This window comes from Anopheles marshallii, chromosome X, assembly GCF_943734725.1.
Source record: "Anopheles marshallii chromosome X, idAnoMarsDA_429_01, whole genome shotgun sequence".
Taxonomy (NCBI): domain Eukaryota; kingdom Metazoa; phylum Arthropoda; class Insecta; order Diptera; family Culicidae; genus Anopheles; species Anopheles marshallii.
In genome coordinates, this window is record NC_071325.1 from 6595502 (window position 1) to 6623209 (window position 27708).

The 27708-nt window shown below is 47.0% G+C and overlaps 3 protein-coding genes across 3 annotated transcripts; 1 reads left to right on the forward strand and 2 right to left on the reverse strand.

The window, feature by feature from the left end:
- Positions 1–744: 744 nt before the first annotated feature.
- Positions 745–5175, reverse strand: LOC128706922 (contactin). The gene is made up of 4 exons (XM_053801869.1): positions 1804–5175; positions 1230–1632; positions 1079–1162; positions 745–839 (listed from the first exon to the last, which is right to left on the reverse strand). The coding sequence occupies exons 1-4, from the start codon at positions 5173–5175 to the stop codon at positions 745–747; spliced, it is 3954 nt and encodes a 1317-aa protein (XP_053657844.1).
- A 1695-nt stretch (positions 5176–6870) lies between these two features.
- On the forward strand, positions 6871–9613 carry LOC128714906 (dnaJ homolog subfamily A member 4-like). Its single transcript, XM_053809789.1, has 3 exons — positions 6871–7169; positions 7235–8024; positions 9491–9613. The coding sequence occupies exons 1-3, from the start codon at positions 6871–6873 to the stop codon at positions 9611–9613; spliced, it is 1212 nt and encodes a 403-aa protein (XP_053665764.1).
- Positions 9614–12967: 3354 nt separating this feature from the next.
- Positions 12968–27499, reverse strand: LOC128712578 (syntaxin-binding protein 5). The gene is made up of 23 exons (XM_053807473.1): positions 27353–27499; positions 24188–24285; positions 23928–24116; positions 23459–23593; positions 23314–23377; positions 23008–23215; positions 22854–22929; positions 22605–22765; positions 22051–22516; positions 21893–21971; positions 21702–21818; positions 21250–21386; positions 20989–21175; positions 18652–18970; positions 16110–16226; positions 15897–16019; positions 15691–15816; positions 15423–15614; positions 14985–15093; positions 14615–14701; positions 13931–14026; positions 13738–13862; positions 12968–13230 (listed from the first exon to the last, which is right to left on the reverse strand). Exons 1-23 carry the CDS (start codon positions 27497–27499, stop codon positions 12968–12970), a joined length of 3621 nt encoding a protein of 1206 aa, XP_053663448.1.
- Positions 27500–27708: the final 209 nt, after the last annotated feature.

A 27708-nucleotide genomic window follows, 5' to 3' on the forward strand; every position in this document is an offset into this window, starting at 1 on the left:
TGTAAGCATCTGCGTGATGTGCGTTTTAAAAATTTGACTAGATGCGCCCCAACCAACCGCTAGGGCAAACGTAGAAACCATAGAATGCATGCGTTTGCATACATCTGGGCGCAGTTTAGGGTTGCGTGGCGTTACAAGACGTTAGCGTTACTGCTTGTTGGCTGCTCACTGTTGATTCGCGTTCTATTTGCAACAAAGCAAGGGCTACAATGAAGAAAGTAAAACAATTGCGTGTTATAAGTACCGTTTCCATCGCTCGCATGATTAGTTTATTTCAGCAGTTTCGTTTTGCTTGTTTGTAAATTAATAGATTGTAAACATTGTCATCCTCGCTGCGCTTTCTCACTATGGACGGATCGTCTCTTATTACTCTTTCTCTCTATCTCTCCTCTTTACTCTTACTCATCTACGGACGGATGTTGATATTTTTTGTGTGTAAATACTTATGTTTCACTATACCTACCCCGCGCGTCAAAATACCATTCTGATTCCTTTCATCATTTCCTCCTGTCTTACTCACTTTCACTCTCTGTCTAGCATGAAATTCTTTCTCCAGATAATAACTAAAGTAATCTACACTAAAGCTAGGCATCCATGGCCCTTTCGTGGGGAGGCCCTTCCCTGAAGGCAACCGTGTGTGGATCAATACTCCCTTCATCACATCCCACCAAGGGTCGGGATTGATCAGGTCACGGAGCTGTGGAATGGCTGGGGAAAATGCTGGAATAGAGGCCCGCCGGCCAGCTACGGGAGACACAACAATGCGCCCAACAGTGCGATCAGCGTTACGATCGAAACGGACAGATTGGTGGCACTGTTCAGAGGCGTTTGCGTGATGCCTGTAGAGAAGAAAGAGAAGAACAGAGCGATATCGGTGGAGGCAATTGGTGCTGTCACTGGTTTGAAAATGCGAAACTGTGCGTATGTGTGGATGCGTGCGTATGGGTTGCGAATTGTGAGGTAGATACGTATACATCTATATTTCAGCTATAATGTAATAATGTGCTAAATGGTACGTTAATTGCACTTCGCGCCACAAAATGGGACGTGAAATTAGAAATAGTACGCGTTTATTTACCCATCTTGAATTGGATCGGTGGGCTGGACATGCGACCATCTCCTCCGTTGCTGTATGCGAGAACACGTAGATTGTACGATTTGCCTGCGGGGTTAAAACATAAGATGTGGTTAGCGATTAACACTCCCGGTCACCGTGTGCCTATCCTTACCGGGTGTTAGATTGTCGATGTACTTCTCCAGCTTGCGACCGATCAGCACAACCGTATCGTTCGCACTGGACATATCCTGGTCCATCTCCCAGATGCGTATCTTATACCCCTGCACCGGTTCCTCGTCCTGTGACGGTGCGATGTAACGCCACGTCACCTTGATCGTGGACGGATTGATGCCGAAAATCTGTACCGAGGATGGTGGCTTCTGTGGTGCCTTTCGGTAGGTACGCTCGAGGTAGCGTTCACTTTCCGGCCCTTCCCCAGCCGCATTGTATGCCATCACCTTGACGAAGTAGTACGTGTCCGGCTCGAGACCAACAATGAGCGCCCATGGTCGGGTGGTACGCGACAGATAGTAAACCGAGTCTTCCTCATTGTGTTCCTTCTTCCAGTACTTAAGCTGAAATAAATAAATAAATATGAATATGAAATGTGCATAAAAACAAATGCTAAAAGATATTTTTCTACTACTTTGAGTACCACCTGGCTATAAAATATTTTACATACATCTAGGCGTATTTGTTATCCATAGAAATGAATCCACTGGCCACAGTAGCGGCCTTAAACTTACCCGATGTCCAATCAGCTTTCCACGAATGGTTTCACGCGTTTGGGAAACCGGTACCCAAGTAACGTTCAGTGCCGTCGAGTTGAAGCTACGTGCGATCGTTTGTTGTGGCGCAACCTGCGGCATATCTTCCGCGGAGAAAATCTCGACAGGTTCGCTGATCGGTCCGACTCCGAGATCATTCACTGCCTGAACCTTCACCTCGTAACGCGTAAAGTACTTATCGGTTGGGACGTGTATGATCGCTTTGCCGACATTGCCCTGCCGCTGGAGTTCCTCGGTGGCCCACTCGCGCTGTCCGTGCAAACGGAAGAACACGCGATAGTGCACGTTGATGCTGTTCTGTTCGTTCGGTTGCAATGGATCCCAGGTGATGGTCAGATCACCGATCTTACCACCGCCACCGCCTACATTACGGGGCGCAATGTACGGACGGTCCTTGTTCGTGCTATGCTTTGGCGAGGGCAAACTGGGCGTACCGAGACCAAGATCGTTGACGGCAACGACCGCAAACTCGTACTCGCACCAGGGTGTGAGATTCGTCACCGTTGCCTGACGACGACCATTGTAGCGATCCGCTTCCTGCGCCACCACGTGCATCGAAACGTTTGTCCACGTGCGGTTCCAGTTGGTACGACCGAGTATGTTGTAGTAAAGGATTGGGCGCCCATTATCATTTCCATTCGTCCACTCGAGCAGTGCTTCCGTTTTCTTGATATCAATCACCTTCACTGCACCCGGCGCACCGGGCGGACCCTGGATGAGGACGGTTGCTCTCGATACGATGCGGTTAACGGATGACTTTGCAATACACTCGTACTCGCCACCGTCCACCAGCGTGAGATTGTGCACCTCGAGCGTGTTGTAGTGGATGCGGATACGTGCACCTTCCGGTGCCGGTCCGGTCGGTTGCTGATAGCGCCGTTGCTCATTTTCGTCGTCGTACCCGGTCAGTATCTGCCCATTGTGTGTCCACACGAATGCGACATCCAGCAGCTGGTCGTAGGTGACGTCACATCGCATAAACAGCATCTCGCCAATCTGCTTTATCTGTTTCGGTGGCAACTGCTCGATAAAGCGTAACTCCTGCAGCACTATTAGCCGTGCCTTCGATTCTGCCATACCTTGCGTGTTCGATGCGCTGCAGGTGTACGTACCCTCGTCATCACGGGACGTGGGCGAAATGTGTAGCGTACCGGTTGGATAGATCTTCCGGTGTCCACCACTACCGATTAAATTACCGTCCTTTTTCCACAATATCTTTGGCGTGGGGGCAGCTTCCGGTTCGCAACGGATCGTCGTGTTCCCGTTCGCAATGCTGTAAATTTCCGACTCTAGCGGATGTTTCTTGAAGGACGGTTTCATGCTGAGTACGCGCAATTGTGCAGACGAGTATACGCCCTTCAGCTGATTCGTTGCCTTGCACTGGTACATGCCGTTGTCTTCCTCCGGGTCGAGGTAGTTGATCTTGAGCAGATTGTCCTGCACCGTGTATTTGTCCCGGTTGAGCCTACCACCTCCACCGTCCTCCTCCATGAGTTCACCATTTTTGTACCAAGTGTAGTTCACGTCCGGCATTGCGTACGCCTCGCAAAGGAACGATACCGAGCTCTGGAAGTCCTTGGTACGATCACGCAACGGTATGGTAAAGTTTGGTTCCATCTGGACGTTCAGGAAAATGCTCTGCGTAATCGATTTCTTCCCGTTCCGTGCCGTACACAGGTACTCGCCATTATCGTTCACCGTTGCGTTCTGTATCAGCAGTACGCGATTGTAGTTATCCAACCGTGACATCCGGGGCAGGTTACCGTTCCGACGTGTCCAGTTGTACGATGCGACCGGATATCCGTACGTCATGCACTCTAACCGCACATCCTTCCCGGCGAGCGGTACCTTCGGGAACGCTTTCGGGAACGAGTTCGCAAAAATAAGGTCCTGGTAGTGTGGAGACGGCGATACGGACAGCTCGAAAAATGGCCCATTACGCCCGGTATCGCTCACCGTGCTCATTACCGTGCAGGAATAGTTCGCCCGATCCATCACCTCGAGCGAGCTGAAGTACAGCGAACCATCGTGGCTGACAAACACGCGCTGATCCTCGTAGACAAAGTTCGGGAAGTAGTTGCGGGACCAGTAAAACTTCACGTCCGGATAATGCTGCGGTTCCTCGCACACCAACGCCTTGCCCCAATTCTCCTCACCCTTTTCCGGTGCACGCTGTAGATTGAACTCGAGTATGTACCCAAAGTTGAGCTGCACGCTTTCGGAGATCACCTTGCCGTAACTGTTCTGGGCGGTACAATGGTACGTGCCCTGGTCCAGATTTTGGGATGGTCGGTGTATGATGAGATTTCCGCCACTGACCGTATGCCGAGCGTTGCGCAATGGATCGATTTGAACGACGGTCAGGTTGTCCTTGACGTACTCCTCCTTGTACCAGCTGTACCGGGGCGTTGGATACCCACCCGCCAGACAGCTCAGCGTGACGTCACGCGTAATGCTTGCCTTGCCCGTATCATATGTCGTGTCTACCGGTTGTCGAATAAAATACGGACCACGAGGAATACGTTCTACATCCGTCTGTTCCAGCCCGTAGTCAAACTGGCGCCGATCCTCAAGCATCGTGTTCAGGTTGTCCGCGCTGTACAGTTGGCGGGACTCGCAGACAAACAGATACTGTTCCTCGCCCGTTACCGGATAGAACTGCCATTTCTCTTTGTGCATGTTGAACCCCAGCACAAGATAGTTACGGTTGCGGTAACGCTCCGACTGATAGAACCGTCTTGGATCGTCCGTCTCCTCCTGCTCGATCGTGTTCCGCACGTTCGCACCCTCGAAGTACGACTGAAACTCATTGTTCGTGTCCGAGCTCAGCAGCTCGTAATTGATCGCATCCTCGATTGCGATCAGCTGGCTCTTGTCCGCGTTTACCCAGTTACCGGGCGATATCTGGCGCGCCGATACGTAGTACCGATTCAGTTTGCTCACGTCTCGATCGAGCAGCTTCACCACGAACGAATGCTTCTCGATCGTGTCCACGCTTACCAGTTCGCCCTGGTATGCCTGGCAGATCTTCTGCGCCGCGTACCAGCTCTTGCGCGGCGACTTGTGCACCCGCAAACAGGTGCCCCGGAATGCGGTCCAGTGCTCCGGGCAGAAGTAATCCTCCGCACTGCGCAGATCGCCCGTCCGCAGAAAGATATCATCAACGTTGTTGGGCGTGCGCTGCTGCTGCTGCAGCAGGTAGTCATCGGGTTCGTCGTAGAAGGGATTGTTGCCGCTGCGCAGCAGTCCGCTACCCTGCTGGCCAACTGCCAGTTGCAGCACGGTGCCGATCAGTACGATCCGCAGAAGTGGGTTAAATAAAGGTGCCATGGTTCTGTACGCATCCAGCTAACCATCGGGAAAAATCACTTACGGGCGCGGCAGTATACAAAACACACTCGCGTTATTGGGCGCTTTGTGATGCAGCGACTCACTGCTATGCTATTTGCTGGGGTGTGGTTTCACCGTTAATTGTTGTTTCCATTACCGCGACGGAAAGGTCAGCTCGCGTATCGCCATTTTTACTATACCACTTCTGACACATACGATGACATTTCCAAGCAAAAACCGTATGAAAAATTTAATTTAAAAGCAATCAACTCATTTAATTGTGTTTTTCACAAGCGGGTCGTTATAATCCCATAGGGTAAATTTCAACTACACTTGTTTTTCAGCAAACTTGTTTTTCAGCAAATGCGAGTACAATTTGAAATCTAATGAATTGAACACTGTGGCAACCGCTTGTCAGTTGGATTTTAAATTATTTTCTGGCCACATACATTTGTTTGAACGGGTTTCTTTCCTTCACATGTTCAAAGGATGTTCCCTTTTTACGACTAAAACATATTGTTTAGTTTTTCTCAATGTATCCTTCAAAAGCTTGTTAGCTAAATTGCATTCAAAATAATCTTTTTGTATGTTTTCATATGACGCACATGTAGCGCAATGAGCATGCACAATAATTCGCTCCGTGCGAACCGAAAATTGTCAGGGCGAAGTGGAATGACAGTTGGCAAGAAGAAATATTTGTTGTTTTTCTTGTTGTTCTTTAATATTTCCAAAATTTGTTGGTCATTTTTCCTCAGAACTGCAACCAGCATTACGTGCGCGTAAAAAATATATCTCTATGAAAGGAAAAACAATGGCAGCGTAAATTTGCCGCGAAAAATGTCCTGGTCCTGGATTTTGACAGCATCAAAAGCTATGAATGTCACGGGAAATGTCAGATTTCGTTCTCGCGCGTTGCACCACAGCTTCCCATTGTGCCTTTGCTGCGTAGAGTAGGAAGAAGCTTCCAGAACGATCGAACCATTTAATGGGTGAGTGTGAATCAAGGCGGTTCTAGTGTAGAGAAAAGCCCGACAAATAGTCAACTGTAATGCTAGGCTGTGAATTGTATTCGTAGTTAAAAGGAATTGGTTTGCGAGCAATTGTGGTTATTAGTACGGTTTGCGGCAATTAAGGCCACCGGCATCGTTTAAGCACAGAAAGCTAAGGTAAGTGAGAATTCGAGAACCACAACGTGCCTAGATAGTAGATAACAGCACGGAAGTGCAGATTGTGTTCGTTGGAACATGAGGCCAATTAGAATTGATACACGGCTATACCGTGGAATATATTTGCTATATAGTTTCTTTTTGAGCCGTCCCGGCGAGAAAATTTCCGCCGAAAAATTTTCCCTGAGCAGGTCTATCATTTGTAGGTTAGAAAGCTGAATTGAAATTTTTAAATTTACTAGCATTTCATCGAAATTTTAACATGTAAGAAAGGCGTACGTTTTGTCTAATGAAACGTAAAGATTTCGTATCGCTTACCTAACGTATGGTGGCCCCTGGTGAAGAGCGTTCATTTTGCGATGTAACGTAGCGACGAACATTCTAGATCGTGTTATGGCGGCTTCTGCAACTGAAAATCGCGTATTCTGCATTATTGTTTTTTTTTCATTTGCACTCATGTACTAAATGTGTGTTGTACTGCCATCTCTTCGCCCACAGCCAGCAACAATACAGATAATACAGCAACACGATGGTGTATGAGACGGCATTCTACGATATTTTGGGCGTACAGCCCAGTTGCACACCGGAAGAGCTAAAGAAAGCGTACCGGAAGCTGGCCCTCAAATACCACCCGGACAAGAACCCGAACGAGGGTGAGAAATTTAAGCAAATTTCGATGGCGTACGAGGTACTGTCCGATCCGGAGAAGAAAGCCATCTACGATGAAGGTGGCGAGGCTGCCATCAAGCAGGGTACCGGTGGTGGTGGTGGTTTCCACAGCCCAATGGATATTTTCCACATGTTCTTCAACGGAGGCTTTACCGGACGGTAAGTTTACGTTGTGTTTCTACTGATACAAACGTTCGTTACATTAAATTGCTCCTTTTTCTTAGCAAAAGCGAGCGCAAGTCATCGAACTTGATTCACACGCTTGCCGTCACCCTGGAGGAGCTGTACACTGGAACAAAGAGGAAGCTGGCGTTACAGAAGAACGTCATCTGCGAAACGTGCGAGGGTATCGGTGGCAAGCGGGGTGCATCACAGAAATGTGCCCCGTGCCGGGGGACGGGTGTGATAACGAAGGTGCAGAAAATCGCCCCCGGGCTGGTGCAGCAGTGCGAGGAACGGTGCCGAAACTGTCGTGGGCTGGGCGAAACGATCGACGACAAGGACCGGTGCAAGGAGTGCAATGGGCGCAAAACCGTGCGGATCCGTAAATTGCTCGAGGTGGAAGTAGTAAAGGGCATGATGGATGAGCAGCGGATCGTGCTGAAGGGCGAAGGTGACCAGGAACCGGACTACCGGCCGGGTGACATTGTGCTAGTGCTGGAGGAGAAACCGCACCCGATATTTAAGCGCACCGGGCAGGATCTGCTAGCGAATGTAGAGCTACAACTATCCGAAGCGCTGTGTGGGTTCCGGAAGGTGATAAAGACGCTAGACGGGCGCGATATTGTCATCCAGACGTATCCGGGTGAGGTGGTGAAGCACTGTTCGACCAAGTGCGTCATGGGTGAAGGTATGCCACTGGTAAACTCGCCGACGGAGAAGGGACGGTTGATCATACAGTTCGTCGTCGAATTTCCGGACACGCTACCGCCGGAGATAGTGCCTGAAATTCGCAAGTGTCTGCCGTACCCGCCGCCGGAACCCATCCCGGAGGACTTCGAGGAAGTTGACTTGGTGAGTAGGCTAGTAGTATGATTCGTTAGTATTTACATTTACTACAGTTTTTGCCCTTTCGTTCACGAGCTCTATAACTACCGGTTGAAATGAGAGTTAACGTAAACGACCAGTGTGACCGAATGTGGCAATTCTTCAGACTATCATTGAGCAATTGTGCAGTGAAGAGACATTGGAGCGCATACTAGTATTAGTCAGCCTTTGGCGGCGCATAATTACAGCTAATAGAGCTTAAATATCGTTCGTTATTGGTTTCAAGCTCAACGTAAAATGCGCAAATTATAATCGGCATGATTCTACAGGCGATTCAAGTTCTTATTTGAATTGACTTTTTCACCCTTTGCCACAAGAATGTATTCTTATGGTACAAGCAAACCACTGTGGAAACTCGAAAGGCAATTATATCTAGATAAATTTAAGCTAAAGCTTAAAATATACATTCTGCTTAATATTAGCGCATAAATACCCAAAACAAAACGAATTGGATAACGTCTACAGTAGTGTCCAACTCAGAGTGAAATGCGCAAAATATAATCGGCATGATTCTACAGGCGATTCAAGTTCTTATTTGAATTGACTTTTTCACCCTTTGCCACAAGAATGTATTCTTATGGTACAAGCAAACCACTGTGGAAACTCGAAAGGCAATTATATCTAGATAACTTTAAGCTAAAGCTTAAAATATACATTCTGCTTAATACTAGCGCATAAATACCCAAAACAAAACGAATTGGATAACGTCTACAGTAGTGTCCAACTCAGAGTGAAATGCGCAAAATATAATCGGCATGATTCTACAGGCGATTCAAGTTCTTATTTGAATTGACTTTTTCACCCTTTGCCACAAGAATGTATTCTTATGGTACAAGCAAACCACTGTGGAAACTCGAAAGGCAATTATATCTAGATAAATTTAAGATAAAGCTTAAAATATACATTCTGCTTAATATTAGCGCATATATATAAAACGAATTGGATAACGTCTACAGTAGTGTCCAACTCAGAGTAAAATGCGCAAAGTATAATCGGCATGATTCTACAGGCGATTCAAGTTCTTATTTGAATTGTCTTTTTCACCCTTGCCACAAAAACGTATAGGAGATAGTAAGCCATGCTCTGCCCAAAAGCATACGGGGTCTGCGAGGTTTGTCAAAAAAAAAAAATGATTAAGTCTACGCGTTCTGTGTTCGCGTGCAGTAACGTGCACGGTGATCACGCTAAAAAAAACTAGCGAACAGAGAGATTGACGTCTTTCGTATAGATTTGCTAAGCCACGATCGGTTTGCCACTACCATTAGCAGTCGAGTTCTAGTGTTGTTTGGCTTTCCACTCCGCAGCGAGCCAATGATAGAAATGAAGCGATAATGCGCAACAAATATATGCTTCTGTTGCATATGGCAGTAGAACACATTTACAGTCTTGGCGCATAAGCACACAATTAATGTACACATCTTTTTGCTTCGCAGGTGGATTTAACAGAGGCCCAGTACCAAACGAGGTACGATGAAGATGAGGAGGACAGTCAAGATTCCGGCCGGCTGCCAGGTGGCCACGAACGAGTACATGTGCAGTCGTGCAACTCGAGTTAAAACGCTCACGGAGTTAGTTTCTTTTTTAACTATAGCGAATATACTGTAAAGATGTGTTGCGTATGGTAAGTGGGGAGGCTGTAGTGCGATTTATGCAGCCGTATTTGAACCAGTATAGACGTTTGATAAATATGATTTGTTACATCAGATCGGGTTTTTGTTCACTATCAGAACAAGGCAATGGTTTCAGATTTCGGTTCGTGCTAGTATTGCTTTCTATAGATGTTTTATCGAACAGAAGAAATCCATTTCGACTAATCGCGAAATAGTCTAAAACACGCACACATGCACACATTGACTGCCAACGCCTTCAGTGGTGTTTCTCAGCAGGAAAAATTCTTTTTTCTTCTTTGCCCGTTCTTTTCTTTGCAAGCTTTCTCCAAATAATTTAGATTGGAATCAATTTATTTTTTTTTTGGCTATCGAATGGGAGAACCAATAGCACTCTGGGAAAGCCACTGCAATCAAACGTGTATAAGATGCGTGCTGTAAATAATGGCTAGGAAAGGTTAAAGAGGATTAGCATGATTAGCCCCGGGGTTCACACTGCTTCGAGAGAAAGGAAAGACACTGCCCAGAAAAGGTTGGAGAACGCTTCTAGACAACAGTGTGCTAGAAGAAGGAAAATTAGAGAAGCGATCGTGTGCAGTCCGGGACGCATATACACACATGTCAGTTTTCGGTCAGTTGCAGCAGCTGTTTAGCTTTCCCCCCCCCCTTATATTCGATTTTAGTTAATTTACGACGGTTTGGTTACTAAATGTGCAACCGAATCGTTTTGTATTAAGTATTTTCATTAATTTTGAGGTTCCTTACCTTCTTTCTCAGCTATATTAAACGATCGTCAGCAAAATTCTTTCTGATTGTTTAACATGAAGACAGAATAGAGTATTGTTTGCCAAGTTTTTGTTTGTTTTCTGTTGCAACTGATTCAAGCAAAGCACGTAACATTATTCAAAGTTTGTTAGTTATTAAGCGTTGATTAAGCATGATTTATGAAAGAGCGCGTGAGAAGGAGGGATATTGGAAGGATTAGACGGTAAGGTGCTTCACAAAAAGCAGTGCAAAGATGGGAGGATCTTCAGGGAATTACATACCAATAAGACAGAGGCTGTACGAACAATGATGGCATTTCGGATACCACGCAGCAAAGACGTACGTGCGTGGGTGGTTGTACAATTAGTTCAGGAATTTGGTATTATTCGACCCCACGGTAAGAGCAAATTATCTGTGTATCTGGTGTGTGTGTGATCAGCCCACCGGACATCAATCATCAGTCGGTACAAAAAGGCGCCTTTTGAAGTGTGCTTGTAAATGGTGCTCGCGCAGAACGCAACAAAAGCATTGCCACGGCCGGTACATATCGTTGAGACACGGTATATAGAGGAGATTTTCGTTATTACGCATGCAGACGAACAGGATGATGTCGGTTTTATAGAGTTAAGTTTCCTTCCTTAAACTTATCGGTCCAGGTGTTACGGATAAGGATGGATGATTTTGTACCGGTCTTGCATTGAAAGTGTTGGGCGTATCTGGACGTGTGGGACGAGAGATAGAGGGAAGAATCGTAAGAAAATCCAAGTGCTGCTATTATTTAAGGTTACAACTGCGATCCTGCACGGTACAAGTGTTCGAAATAAATGTCTGACAATGTATTCTTCCGTGTGTGTGTGTGTCTGTATGTGGTGTTATTTCTCAATTGTGAACCTAAAACAAAATTGGAAGAAAACACTAAATGGGGGTGGTTTGTGTTTTTTTTGTTTGTTTTTTTTTCTTCAATAATAGCTATTTTTCTCAACATATGTACAGTACACGTCATATCAAAATGTTCTATGTACAAATGATACGCAACGCGCAGTAATTTCTGTAATTTCTTCTGCTCCACGTTTTGCTTCTTCTCCGGCCACGTGTCCACCCGGTCTGTGTGTGTGCTGTCTTGGTTTGCCGGGGATGACACCGTGTATAATCCGGAGACGAATGTCTGTGTGTGTGTTGTTGTGTGGTTTTGTGTAAAAGCGCGACATGCGGGGGTGGCTTTTTTACCCCCGCCGCTTCTTTTTGTTGGTTTTTCTTGTTTTTTTTTTCTTTATATCTTATGCTGGCAAAAAAACCCCTTAGCTTTTTTCTTTGTTGGTTGTTGTCGTTTTTCTGCTTGGCGCGTCACCACTTGTGATCCGAAAACTGCCTGGCAAACACTTTCACTATACGTGTTTTCTTCTGCTTATTCTGCTACTACTTCATTATTCATTTTACTTCTTCTCGCTTGTATTGTTCTGCTTTATTTTGCATCTTTACTGAGTAATGACTTGGTTTTTCTTCCGATCCTTGTTTCTCGCTTTCTCTCTCTCTTTCTTTCTCCTCTTTTTTGCTGTTTTATTCCTCTTTACTCCTCATGTTTTTTTGCTTCTTTTGTTCGTTATTGAGTTAAAAAATAATTTAATATAACATGTTTGCTGCTTTCCATTTTAGCTGCTGCTGCCATTCATCAGCCGCTCCAATCGGGTTTTTTTTTCTTTCCTTTGCTCTAGTCACACACTTTTGTTTTCTTGCTGCCCCTCTGTGTGTTTTGTTGTTGTTGTTGCTTTATAGCAGCTTTTTTGTTTCTTTTTAATGCTTATGTGCTAAAAATTTTCAACGAGTAAACAGAATGTTCTACGGTGTAACCTGGGCTCCCTGCTCTGCTTGTGGTTTTTTTTGTTGCTTTTTCGCTTTTTTGTTTGTTTGTTTTTATTGTTTCGCACCACCACCCCCTTCCCCACTCGCTGCTTTACCGTTCCATTTTTTGCTTTGTGTAACATGTGTGTGCTTGCATGGTTAGAGGGTAATTTGGTGGTGTGGTGGCGGTGGTGGTGGTGTGTCTGTGTCCCATTGTTGTTTTTATATTTCCATTTCGCGTCGATTCACGGAACATTGGTTGGTTTTCTTCGTGTTTCTCTATTTCCACCCCGCTCTTGACCGGTGGAAAAACATGTTGTACCACCCCGTCCCCGTCCATTCACAAAACACACCTTCCGCAATGAAGGGGTTGCCAGGTGTGTGGAACGAAGCAAAACCGGCCATTCTGTTTTAGCTCACCACCGGTGTGCGGCATATGCGTTGAAAGTGTCTTCTTCTTTTTCCTGTGCGTGTGTGGGCGCGCATGTGTGTAGACATGTGAATATGTGTGTGTGTGTGTGTCGGTAGTGCATGGTTGCGTGCAGGGTTTTCACTCCGTAACAGCATATTGAACAAAAAAACGTATGGCCACAACCATGCGCCACAGCGAAGCACACGCGCACACACGCACAATTATAACGCAGATCCGTCGCGTCCTTCGCATCCGCACGCCGTGTTAAAAACCACCCTCGGGGTGATTTACAGCTGGTACCACTTTTTGTCCTTATACTTGTTCATCAGCAGATGGGCGGAACTGGAGAACTGTTGCGCCTCGTTCGCCATCCGCTCGGTGCGCTCCTCCAGCTGGCTCAGCTTGTCGCCGCGCTCGAGCATCAGCTGGTGCGCCTTACCGATCTCCGACGTTACCGAGGTCGTCCGGGCATTCAGCTCCTGGATGTTGGCGTTCGGCCCGGGAATGTGTTTCGCCACCGATCGGTTCGCCTTGCCGCTCGATTCACCAACTGAAAGTGAACACAATAATTAATGATGATGATTTCTAGAGAGCAGTAGTAGTAGGGGTAGTAGTTTTAGTCATCCCATTTATTACGTAACGCAACAATTGATTATTTACGCTTCATCTTCCCCACGAGCATTACGCAAGCTACCAGAGACGCCTTAGAAAAAAGGTTGGTGATCTTCGCCAAACTGTCCCTCTGCATTAATCTCGAAATTATTAGAGCAAATCACCCGTTAAAGGTACTTGAGATGTCTTAGAAAGAATCACAATAACCCAACACTAGTCTACTTCTTAAATCAAGAAGTTCTTCACCACCACACTTTGATATAGCAAACACATAGCTATAGAAGTCTTGAAGACACTAATTGACTCAGAATGTCCTCGCTTCACTCTAGATTTTGAAGTCTGTCATGGAGTTCAATTTCTCATCTCTTCTCTGTAACAAAACGTACTCCACACGCGTTACGCAATAGTTGGATGACGCATTGTACGCTTCCCGGTGGCTACTTACACAGCTCCTCTCGGTCGAGGTTGCGCATGCCTCCGCCGAACAGTCCTTTAAAGAAGCTTTCCTTCGGTGCTTCCGGCATTTCATGAGGTACGTAGAGATCGCCAAGCATATTGTTGTATTGGTGGCTGCGTAACAGAAAACAGTATAACAGTAGTAAACAGGAGACATTAGGTGAAAACCACTCAACACTCACCTGAATTCTTGGCAAACGGTAAATTTTTGGATTTCGGTGGGTGTGGCTAGATACAATCCGTGGCCCTTGTTACTAAAGCTAAACGTCCGTGAAATCCTGCGGGAGACAAAAACGGGGGGACGTTTCGGTGTTCGGGGGGAGGGGGTTGGGTTTTTGTTTGGTTTTTTTCGGCGCGAAAACAGAGCGAGTGTCGCCGGAGAGGGTGAAAAGAGCGGAAGGAAAACAAAGGAAAAGTTTTAGTTTGGCCTGGTACACAACAGTGGCTGTGGGTAAGTGGGTGAGTTAGTTAAAGTTGGAACACCTTCGTGTTCCAGATGCTATTTTTTCTACATATATCTAGCAAACCGTACGCCGGAATGCTGTTCGTGTTGAGATGATAGATGAAGCAGATCTGGTAATGTGTGACACAAACGCATTTTGGCGGATGCTGCTCCGTAACGAAGGAGTCACCCTTCCAAACCAACCTTACATTCATAACCCCAACTATATACCCCCACCATAAAAAAACAAACAAACTCCCCAACCCCGTGGTATGGTCTGGTCGAAGAAACGATATCGCATTAACACTCGACGTAGAAGAAAAACGACGTACAAACGAAACCATCTGCGCACTTTCGTTTTAACCGTTTTCCTTTAGCGCGCAGCTCAAGTTCAAGGATCGTGCGTTGGCAAAGCATCACTTACACATTCGAATCTTCATTGACTATAAGTTGTTGCCCCCAAATGGACAGCATTGGATCCACCACGCCCTGTTTACACTTGGTTTGGAAACTGTGTGTGAAGAGAACGAGTTATTTAGCTTGAACGGTGCCGTGCGGGTGTCGGGTTGTTCGTGAATAGGAACGAGATGGACACAAGGATGTGTTTTTTATGTGTGTGTGTGTTTAATTAAAAGTGTGGAGTAAGCGTAGATGACATGAATGATGGGGTGTTGTTCATTAGCTCCATCTTGGTTCACGTGCCGGCCCGTGTGTTAGTGGGGTTAGTTACATGGACAAGGAGACCCGAACCGCATTATATGTGGCAGGCTGCCGGTACCCCACCACCCACATACCTTAGATCGGCCAATGGAAGAAAATCAACTTCGAGCAGCGGTTTCAGGCTCGGCAGAGTAAACACCATCAGATGCCCGTTCGAAGCGTAGCATATCAGACAGACACTATCTGCAAAACGGTAGATGAAGATGTGTGTGAGTTGAAGTCGGCGAGGTTTCATCACATCATTCAATCTTCAGTGAAGAGTCATTCGTATGAATCTTCAGTGAATAATAATTACAATCATGTGTCGACTCTTAAAAGATTCGTAAATTTCTAAAGAAATCACCTATCGAAAAATGTATCTTTGAAGGTATTAGGAATCTGTAGAACAAACATCTTCAAAGATTGGCCAAATTCCAGCGGCAATAGTGCTTGAGAGTCATTTAATAGTTTGAGCGATTCATTAAAATTCCTGAACCTGAATTTGCTACCGCTACCCGGCAAGTAAGTCTCACCTTTCATGCTAATGATTTCTGCCTTCACGATAAAATCGAAATCGACCAGCTTCTTCCGGTAGACGCAATTTTGGCTGGGTAGTGCAAACACGCCCGCCTGCTTCTCGCTCGCGATCGCAATGAATTGCCGATCGCACAAACCGTCCGGGTTGGTAGGGCTCATCTTGGTGGATGATGTCTTGGTTGGCGTCCCTGCGGAAACGGATCACGGGAAGAAGCGTTAAGGTGATTGCATGCCGATCGGTTCAGGGGCGTTGGCTGCACATACTTTCCCGCTTTTCTTTGCCGTCCTTCGAATCTTCGCGCCAGCTTTCAAACGAGTACGGAATGAGTGCCCCGTTACAGTCAAGCAGTGACATCGAAAGGATGGACCCCTTTAGCCGGAACATAGCTCCTGCAAAGGTAAGGTATGATTATGTGATTAATCCGCGCCGTCTTGAGGTATGCAATCAGCATGCATGAGAGCAAACATACCGGTAGGTGCCGACTGGACCACGTTCGCTTTTCTCAGATCGTTCTCCGGAATGGATAGAGAGATGGTTAGGATCGATCCTAAACTGGTTCCTAACCATGCAGTAGGCAACGCCATTGAGGGATCTACAAATGTACCACACCCAGGCAAACAATTGTATCGTTTGCTTCAATGAACTGAACAGCTTGGTCGCAGAAAACAAAAGCTTTACTTACCGCTTTTTTTTACATAACTATCGGCAAAAGCCAAACAAGTCACAGCCTCCATTGCATTATTTTCTAAGCTTGACATAGAAGATGAACGAGATCTCGAGAATGAGTTATCCAATTTATCTGTGAATAGAGAAGCGCAGAACCACAACCCGAATGACCCGCCCGAGATGCGCGCGATGTATACGGGTTACCGTACGTTAGTATTTGTTTTCAAATAGTGTCCCCAACAGGGAAGAAATATTTGGTGATTGATAAAAAAAAAAAACGGGGTAGAAGAGTAGGGAGTAGGAGTGGTGGAGTGACTAAAAACTTTTCCCCGGAGTAAGCGTGCTGAGAGAAACAAACCAAACAAAACCAGTTCTAATGGGCAGAGGAGAAGAAGGATATGGCAAATAGTGCGCCCAGAGGGTAATTTTGTTATGCGCCACAAGGTATGCAATGCGCATCACAAAATTATCTTCCCCAGCGCATACTAACGCAACTAATTAACTGTTCGAATGCTTGGAATTGGTCAGTTAGTTTGCTATATCGCAACAAAACTACCATCTATTAACGAATGGAGGATCGAAAAAAATTTTACGTAACAGAAACAAAATAACACACTGCTAATCTAAAACATAAGACCCATAAACAAACGATTGTGATAGCAAAAAAAAAAATCCGGAAGAAGAATGCGTTGGTGACAGCAAACAATCAAACAAACATACGAACTCATCTTAAAAAGACGCTAAGAAATGGAAATGCATGGACATCTCAGCGTGAGTTGAATTCCACGAAAAAAGTATTGAGAAGCAAATTTTGTTTGAAGAGGAGTGACAATGAGGGCGCGATTCAACTTCATGAATCAAGATGAGTCTTTAAGCCGAATGAATGATACTGGGTCTCTATTATGAAGAATTGTGAGCTATTTATAAAGCTCTTTGCAGATTCATCAATCTTTTCATATCAAAGAATCGTTGAAGATTCATGAATCTTCGGAGCTACATGAATCGTTGCCTTTGGAGATGCCGTAATAAAAAAAAAGGGAGTTATTTATTAAATTCTTCGCAGATATATGATTTTTTAATGATAAAAGTATCTTTGGAGATAATTGAATCGTTGAAGATTCATGAATCTTTGCAGATATATCAGTCGTTGCCTCTTTAGAAATGCATGAATTTTTGAATATTAACTTTCGAAGATGCATCTTTCTTGGGAGATGAATGAGTCCTTCGTATGTGGACTCATATCTTGAATGATTTCGCTAAAGATGTCTGCGAATGACTCTTCGGAAAAGATTCATGAGGCATACCGCTACAGAAATCGCAACGAACTAGGAAGGTGTATGGTGAAAAGGGTGAAATGTAGTGCAGCAGCAGCACAAGGGAAGAAAAAAACCAAAGCTAGTGGGTGTAATTTGTGGTGTATACGTCGTGTTTAAATAGTGAAATTTTGGAAATTTGAAAACAGGAGCAGGGAAAAGACCAAAAAAAACAAACAACAACAACAACAAACGGAACAACAACAGCAACAAATAAAAAAAAAAACAAAGAAAACTCAACCGTAACAAAGTGTGTGCGAAAATGTGGAAGAGTTTGGATGGGCACCTTGCGATCGTGATTTCCTGACCGAGTCTGTCAGACCCGTTATTGTCGTGGATCCGCTTCCAGCTCCAGTGCGCTTGCTCGGACTTCCGGCACTTGATATGCTCATGCCTCGCTCGTACATCGACAGCGGCATGTTCGAGTTGACCGCGTTCGGTGTCGTCGCGGAGCTGGACGTGGTGCCGCTTCCGATGCCGCCACCGCCGCCACCACTGCCGCTGCCACCGCCGCCGGCGCCACCGCCTCCTCCACCACCACCGCTGCCACTGCCACCACCGACGAGCCCATTTATCTGTACGAGGTGGGAGTGAAATATTTGGGGAATAGAGGCAAGGGAAGCCGGTAAAGGTAGCGTATTGTTGAGGGAGGGAGCGGGGGTGGGGGGGGGGGGGGAGAGCAAGGGATGTTAAGATGACGAGAGAGAGTAGAACGTGATATGAGGCATTTTGGTGGCACCAAACCAAACTAAAACAAATTAACTGATGAACTGATGACAGGTGCCACGCACACTAGCCCCCCTGGTGGATAGCGACCACCACTGACACCACTACAGATACCGTGTCCCGAGGTAAGAGTAGACGTCTCCCGGATTGTGCGGAATGCCTGACCGACAGAGATACCCTTACAGCGCCGTGAGTTGTGAGTGTATTCTTGTGTTTGCGTGTATGCGAAGGTGTGTACCTGTGTACGAAGAACCGTAGCTCAGCTCTTACAACTGCCCTAGCTAGCCGAGAACACGACACTATCGAGGTGGAAACAGGACACCAAGACCCAGAGTACGAACGGAGCAGTAGACAAGGGAAAAACAATGGTGGAGTGAGAGGGGTTCGGGGAGGTTAAAAAGGTATGATGATGGGGTGATGCACATGAAATATACGCGACGGGGTATGCGGTGGAACGGTGGACCATAGTTTACCGAGATGGTTAACATACACACCCCCGCCGCGGGGCACGGTACTTACTCAAACTCCGCAGCCACTTCGGCAGTGGGAGCGATTCAATGAAAGATTTCTTGGCACGTCGTGCCGCCGCCGCCGCCGCTGCTTCGTCGACCGGTGGTGCCTGCATCTGCACTGGGCCCGGCACCCCAGCCAACGCCCCCACCACCGGCGGTGGCTCCTCCACATCACAGTCCAGCATAGTGGCCGGTTCCCTTCTCTCGGTGCTGGTGGTGCTGGGGACGCAGGTAGCGAAGGTGGAGGACGGAACGGCCGGACAGGGAACCGAGGGACCCACCGTTTCGCCCACCTGCTCCGGTCGTGCCGGCTCATCGGGGCCGGCCTGGAGGCAAACAGATAGCTTTGTTTCGGTAATCTTCATACGTCATATCGTCTAGCGCTCAACACACGCACACAAACAGTGGGTTTTCTACCGGTTTTTTTTTCCCCCCAAAAGCGCATCTGGCCACGCCCGTAGTTGGTCTAGTGGCAGGTTAGTGGCTGGACTACGATGGAAGGTTTTTGTTCGGTAGTATATGTATAGGCTAATGGAGCACACGTACGGCCGAGTACGGGGAGCATTTGGGTTAGTGGCTCGCAACACAAAGAAAAAACAAAAGAGTAAACGCAAACAAGAACACGGCACAAAACGAACGACGCACGACTAAGTTTTGGAGTTAGGGGGAAAAAAACGAAATATAAGGAGCAAAAAAAAAACCAATACAATGGTGCGTGTATACTACCGAGCGCTCTAGTAGCCCACGACGCCCACGCGTGACACTGCCATGTGACAAACACAACTACGGTATGCGCATTACAGGACCAACGCTAAACGTACTGCTCCGCTGCTGTACATTCCGGTTCCTCAATAGTGCAATTGGTCAACACTCTAGTATTTTTTTTATACAAATTTACGTGTCGTGTTCAGACAGGAACAGAGCGCGCGCGAGAGAGAGAGAGTGAAAGGCAGGCGAAGGAGACGAACACCAATCAGTATCGCTCATCGGCATTACAAAAGGCATCGTATACAGGTGGTTCCGTCTTCTCCGAATGAAATTTTGACCGTGCTGTTGCCCCCGGCCGTCAATGTATGGGCGCGGAAGAGCACACACCTCACATGAGTGTTTTTATACGACGGACGAGTCACGGAGTCGATAGTGCTGTTTTACGCAGTTTTTGCAGGTGTATGTGTCGCTACTTGATTGTCATCCCGGAATCATGCAACGCTAGACGTTTGATTGCGTGAGAACAGTTTTGGACGATTGCCGCGACAATAAGAAGGTTTGTAAAGTTCCTAGTGCCTCAGCAAAACTGAAGCACTTGCGTGTCTTGCTCTACCTGGATCATACCCTTTCTGATATGATCTCCCTTACGTTGAGGTCTATTACAAAATAAACGCACCAAATAATTGGAAACGGTAGCGATATTAGCGGGAAGTTTGCAGCTTATTGCCTGCAGACAGCCACACTAGTTAGGAGCGTTAATGAGAAGAGATGTCCGTTTGAAGTTACCATACTTGCCATACTTGGGTTAGTGCTCCTACCTACAACTAGCTAAATACGACCGATCGGATGTATACGCCGATAAGGGGGTTTAGAGAATGAACGAACCTAGGCGATAGTGATGTGGGTGTGAGGCTGGTACGCTAGGCGTATTCTCGTTGCTTCTTAGACATTATTGGGCAGCCGCGTTCAAAGCATCAACTAAGAAAATGGCACTGTGAGGGGACGATGTGATGGGTACCCGTTCCGCGCGCTTGCTACTGTACATGCCCCATATCCCCCTTCCTCCTCCTCCTCCTCCTCCCTTCACCCGCGAACGTACATGAAGGTATGAGTGTGTATGTGAAGACGTGCTGTGCTAAGGGGTGAGATGAACGAGATGGTTGAAATGCGTTCGTACCAGGCCGCGCAACCAGCGTGTAAGTGTTAGAACCCTTGCTCCGTCTAATGCGAGAAGGTAGCGGATTAGGAGACCTCCCCCCCCACCCCATCCCTTTCCAGATACGGGATTTCAGGGTGGGTTAGTAAACACCGGTGTGTACGGTACCGAATCATTATCCTTTCGACTCTCTGCTCCCTTCCTCGCAAGTGATAAACAAAACACACACACACACACACATCTGTACAAGTAATGCGTTGCATACACACGTACATACACACGTACTCACACGCACACACACACACACATACAATGGTTCCCATACTGACTACCGAATTGGATGCATTTGAATATAGTACATGAGCTATTGCCGTTTATGTGTTTGTGTGTATGTATGTGTGCGTATCTGTGAAGATTGGTTAATAAATGAACGAAAGCTTCGTCCGACTGACGGGTTGTACAGGCATATCCCGTTCGTACCTGATCTATACTAGGGGAACGCAATGAATCGTCCTTCGATTGACTATTTTCCAAACGCTTCGGACTTCGGGGCGTCCGCGAGTACGGGTCCTGAGCGCCATAGATTTCCTGGGTGCACAGGTTTAGCACGCACGTTTTCTTCACAATATCCACTATCGTTAAGCCGTACTCGTTGCCGTACGCCATACTGTAATACATGAAAAAAAAAAAACAATACGTTGAACCCGCCCGTCGTTGGGAATAAAGGTGCGAGAATCTTACAGTCCGTAGTTGGAGTTGATGGTGAGCGCAGTTATCTGCACACTGCCGCACGCCCACGACGGAACGCATACCAGCTGAGCTTGAAACCCGGGCGGTTTTCGCTGTGGTCCAGTTTTCACCTTCAATAAACTGCAGTTCTGTTAAGGGGGAAAGAGACGATCAGCATTGAAGGACCTAATTAGTACTATGCTTAATGAATCATTCACATTAATCTTTAGTGAGGAGTCATTCCTTACTAAAGGAGGGGGGAGGACAAGCTCTATGGTGGAGGTCATAAATCTTGCATGATTTAAATATCTAAAAGCATGCAAGAATTATTTAAATAGATTCAGATTCATTGATTCAATTTCAAAGATTCATTCAGATTCATGAATCTGAATCAGATTCACACCCAACACTAGTTCTAATGTTTGAGGGGAAAGAACGGGAGCCCTTGTACCAATCGCACCTACCTTCTTATCGCTCTCGGTTGAGTCAACGGTTTTTGGCAGTGATTTAGGTATGAACTCACATTCGGGACTGCCTTCAAATTCGGTAAAAGTTTCCATGGTGAACGGAATGTCCAAAACCTGGCGAGATAAAGCACATAAGCGGCACATGAACTCGGCGACATGAAATGGAAGCCACGTTTCTTATTACTCACCACAATGTCCCCGGTACTTTCGGCTCTCCGGAACTTGAACAGAACGACATAACCACAGTTGCAGGCAACACAAAGCTTTCTGCAGCGTTAGAAAAGAAACAATGAGCTTGGAAATGTATTTGACAAGCGAAATAAACATAAGAAAACCAGTCACACACCTCGATTCCGCACACAAGGACAGCATTGAGATGGCTAACGGGTCCTCCTCGCCGCTGTCCAGCGATCTCACTCGGGGTTTCTCGAAGATCTTCGACGTCTTCAACTTGTACAGCACCTGCAGCGTACCGGCACTGGAGTCCCAGAACTTGATCGAACCGTCCTGGTGGCCGGTGAGGATGATTTCCGAGTAGCTGCAGGAGGTCGGCTGCCATTCGCCGCCATTGATCGGCCACTCGCGCTCGGAGTAGCCGGAGCGCCGGTTCGTGGCCGCGCTCCGTCCGACCGAGTAGAACGCGGGCACCAGATCGGACGGACAGTCGGCCAGGTAGGTACAGCAGGTGATCTGCGACTCGTGCAGGTCCATCGAATAAGGCGACTCGAACGTGGGATAGCCGGGCGTCAGCAGGTCGATCAGTACGAGGTCATTCTGCAGCAGTACCGCCACGGCGTACGGTTCTTGCAGGTCTGGGATTTGGTATTGTTAAACAAAAAAAAAAACGGGTGCATTCAGTTAAGGTTCAATGATGCTTAGCGTTGGGGAAATTAGGCGTACCGCTGACCCACGGACTCTCGCACATGGTCACAAAGTCGACTACGCTGTGCTCCATCTCCAGGACGGTCGTCGATTTGCCCTGCACCATGACGGTGATGCAGTGCGACTTGGGACTGCATTTCTCCGTCGGCAGACCGCCCGAGAAAATGGTAAATTGATCTCTGTTGATATAATCAGAAGCGAGAGAAAGGGGGAACGAAGTCGATTAGTAAAAACCAAATCTAAAACCCTTGTCTTTGTGTCCCTTACCCTATTCTATTCGTTTTCACTTCAACTTTTTGAATAGAGTTACAGCTTTCCGTTTTTCCTTCCTTGTTCGTTTTAGCTGCAGATAAAGAGGGTTCAGTTACAGGGAGTGCTCGGTAAGATATTGCGATTATCCGCCCTTGCCCGGTCTACTTACCGTGAGGAAAACTATGAGTTAAGGGTTTTGGTGAAAGTTTCAAAGGCCACGTACATAAAGAACCGTCGGTGTGTGATGTTATGAAGTGTTTCCCTTCGTGATGCCAGGAGCAGGAGCTGAGCGGCTCTTGCGACAGCCAGCGAAATTCCGCACATTTTCCTCTCATATCCCACAGCACTAATTGACCGGACTCGAATCCTATTAGCAGCTGTGATGGGTGAACGCAAGAACGATAACAACAAAATGTTAGCACACGTGTAAAATTAGCGCCCTGCGCCATCCCATTTGCTGCCCGGTGCCGCTTACCTTGTTTGCGTCCAGCGGATTATCGGACAGGTGAACCACTGCGCCAGGGTGCGTCTTGCGAATGCTAGAACGAAAACAAAACATAAGCATACAGCGTTAGCGGCTAAGGGATCATGCCATATACGACTACGCGCGATTGCCTTACGGATCGATAGCTTTGTTCCAATTGATAACGTAGCCGCTGAGGGTGAACGAATCGACGTGGACGATGTGCGTATTGCCCTTCTCCGTTCCAATGTACAGCCACTTGGTACCGATGGGCAGATGCAGCCGAGATATTCTGTGGATATCAAACAAATCGTTAGGTGTGCTTTCATTGATGTTTTGTTACGCTTAAGGGGAGATTTACAGTCAGCATGTTTGCGAATTTATTCCTTTTCGTTCTATCGACCAGGTGCGTCAACCAGGTGTGAACATTAACTGGTCAAACTTTCCATTCAATAATACCGTCAAACAGCAGCCGTACTTTGTGCAATTTGCTTGTGCTTCGCAAGCTTTAGACTTGGTAACTACACTACACTGAGGTAACTATACATAGTGACCAAAAAATTCCCTCGGACTGCTTAATTCCCCCTTGCGACCAACCAACACTGCTCACGCTCTCGGATCGTTACCTTTCCCGCTGGAACTTCAGGCTCTGCACCACCTTCGGGATTTTGGTGTGGAAATTCCATAGATGCAGCGTATCGTCGGCGGTGGCCGTCACCAGGCACCCCTCATTTACCAGGAACTCGATCAGATTGACGGCACAGGCCGATTCACCCTCATGCTTCACGCAGGCATCCACACCGAACTTGCCCAACCTGGAAAACACGATGAGTTCGCTTAGTGATCGGCGGTTTTGATGGGTGGGGTGGTGTTGCACTATACTTACAGCCGCATGGAGCCAAACTTGTCTCCCACGGCCAAAATTCGCTGGACGGGATCGAAGGCCAGCGCCGTGGGCGAGTAGGGAAAGCCATGGCGAAAGGTCTGTTGGTGAAAATTAGAAAGGAGAAGGAGAGAATACAAAAAAATGTTCCTGGTGGTGAGATAGACTGAACAGGTACGTGTAGATGCATATAATTTTACATGTATATCTGGAAAGCTTATAGCAAGAAGTTCTGCCGACCGGTGCCATATGGAATCAATATAAAAGTATAGTCTTCCGGATATACGCCGTGCGGAGCGTTCAGCGCAATGGGTACGGGGGGATGATGATAGCCAACAAATATTATAGCTATTACCTGCTATCTATTATCTTAATATGTCAACTATTGATTATCATAATATACAGGCATTCCAACGCCCCCTTCCCAAGGTACCGTTTCGATAAGGATCGCAATTTCGAACGATTTTAACCTAATAGCTCCGTGAAGTACATGGCTTATACTTCGTATCTGGTGTACAAACTTCCATCATTAAACGTTTTATACTTTTATAAATAAAGTAAATGATAGCTAGCAAAAATACACCACATGGGTTCGGGCATAAAACGGTGCATATCTTGTGCGCACACTCATGATATAAAAGGGGAGCTACTCCGGGTGGTAACAGTAACCTGAACCGGGTAGCGAGGGGTAGGGGGACATTTTCTTCCCCTCCTTACTTGCTCTCCTCCCTCACACTACTCCCACTCCACCCGAGCGGGAGAGTTCAAAAGCACATCTGCGCAGTGCGCGAGGCTGCTGGAAAATTGGGTCCTGCTCCAACCCAGGCCGGGGGCGAGGCAGCAACGGGAAAGCGCAACTCGCACGGTCCTAGCCTGGCACGCAAACAAAAAAAAAACTGCAAGAATTATTGATTCGCACCGTTGTTGGGGTAGGAAAAACAAAATGTCCAACGGTGCATCAACAGGGGAAACCGAAGGGACGGCATACAGCGGTGTTGATAAGTATGAGGTGGGGGGGATGCTGCTCACATGACCGTGGACAAAATTTTCTCGGTGTGATCGTGCTGTGCCCCATCATCAGTCAGGCTATCGATTTTATGTTCGCCATCGCATAACCGGGGTTGGGGGTGGACTCGCCATTTTCTGGGCAGGTTGAGGATGAATGGTAGCCGGCGGAGTGCAAAAGGGAACTTAATTTTGCGGATAACAACTAGGACCCTGCTAGATAGTCTGCTCTTTTCCGCTCTATTGCTTGCTCTTGCCTCATAAGGGACGGACAAGGATTATTGTGTGTAATGTGCACTTGAATCATTCCCAGGCCTGCAGAGTACCACCGATGAAACTGTTCCTATACCATATGTCGAAGCAAAACGCCTTCTCGTTCAGCTCAATGTGGATGATGTATTATGATGACCTTCGCCGGATGGTGCTTGATTGGGGAAAATAGCCGCGTGTGTCTTATGATATGGCTTGCAAACACAGTAACATACCAAATAAAACAAACGCTGGCTGTTTTCCGCCAATCTGAACTGGTCGATTAAAGGGTGTACACGCGTACAGAATTTCCCTGCCGTTACCCACATAATATATATTCACATAAAACCCACTGGCGGGGGCTGCATTTCGCGGGAAGGTGGGAAGAGAAAGCAATAATAATAAAATTAAATCCTGTCCACCCACACACGGTACACTCCATTTCTCCCTCTCTCTTTTTCGCTGCCAGAATTGCCGTTCTTGGGTAGTGCTGTAGAAGTGAACACCACCAGAGGTAACGGACATGCGCATTCGTGCGGCTGCAAGGATCTGCGTATGTCTTATAATTGTCGATGATGAAGCAGATTCACATGGAAAAAACAGATTTTCTCTCCATTCCGATAAAACACACACTGCCAATTGTCTACAAAAAATAACCGAATGTGGCAAAAGAATTGTTTCCCAACAATTCTCCACCTTTAGCAGCCGGAATCCGAACAGTAAACCGAACGGTCTCATCGAGCTATTGATGAGAAAATGTATCGGAATTTGTCACAGAATACCTCAGCCCCAACTTCTATACCGCCAGATGCTGCGTGTGTTGGTAGCATCAGGTTTGGATGGACAATATGAGGGTGGGAGTCGCGTTTCCTCCGTCTCCCCCTACCCCTTTACACCTTCCTTTCATCCGTAAGGAAAAATATCGATCCGTAATGGAATAGAGATGCAGTTTTTTTCTCTGTAGTATTCCGCGCTCATGGGTTTTAAGGCTTGTCCGGCATCATGCAACGGATGCACGATGAAAGTCGTTCAGACAATTGCATCGTCGGTTTCGTGAACAAAAACAGGATGATTGCCGTTGTCAATGTTAGCTCCAGCATATGCCCGAGGTTTTCCGAGGGTTCCGGGGATTTTCGTCCCCAAAGCTGTATACTATCCGTCCAAAGGGGGTGGGCGGGAGAAGGAAATCAATAAGTCGCACAGCTAAAACAAGAAAAAACCGATCGTAGTGAGGGAACATACAAGAGAGCTCGCCTTTCGTTTGATAGATGTGTGTTGTTCCAGCTGCTGTGCGAGGCTGCGTTTGTTTGCTTGTAGAAGAAGACGACGGTTCTCTTTGTTTGATTGCGAAAATGTTGCACCACCATTACGGTTCCGGCTTGTTTCTTCACGCTACCTGTCGCCCTCTATCGCTTGTCGCTATTTCGGATTTGCTAGGATGACATCATGGGGACAGAAAGGAAGAATACGTCGCGCCCGCCCCACATCAGGCGCTGTACGTGAGTGAATGCGCAGTTTTAAATGACGTTAGCAGCCGGGTGCGGCAAGTCGACGCGTCAAGATGCACACAGGAATGTATCACACATACACCGCGTATGTGTGACTGGGGGAAGAGGGGGGGGGGTGGGATTTTTGACCGCCCTCAAAAGCAGCATCACCCCACAAATCTCTTCTAGCACCCGCACACACTCAAAAGAAGCAAAAAAATAAATGACCCACCACACCCAAATGACGCTCCACACCTTTTAGGCTATTGTACTTTTTCTCTTGCCCCTTCTTGGAAAGCCCAAATATCACAAACAAAAAAACTAATCAATTTCGGGTATTAGAACACAATTCCGTTTCCAGTGTCGCCGTACGATAGAAATCAAAATTGAATACAGCAAAACAGGCTAAAGGGTGTTAGGGATTTACCTTTTTCAGCTGAAAGTGTTCCGTACGGAGCGTTTCCTGTATCTCCTGCTCGATGCAGATTTTGGCCGCACCACCACCCGCCGGTGTCTGCTGGTTGACCGACGACCGAAACCCGTCCAAAACGCCCTTGAAGGTGAATTTCTTCATCTTTCCCGCCTTTCCGTTTCAATGCCGCCTCCGCCCCCCCCGACTTACAAACACACACACCCGCGGGTGCGTCACCGTTGTCGAGAGTGCGTGCGTGCGTGCGTCGGGCGTGTGTTTTAAGGTGTGTGATTTGAAGATGAACACCGAATGGGAAATCTTGGTGGCTGACGGGTGAGCTGCCTACCGGAGCGGGACGGGGCGGGAGAAGT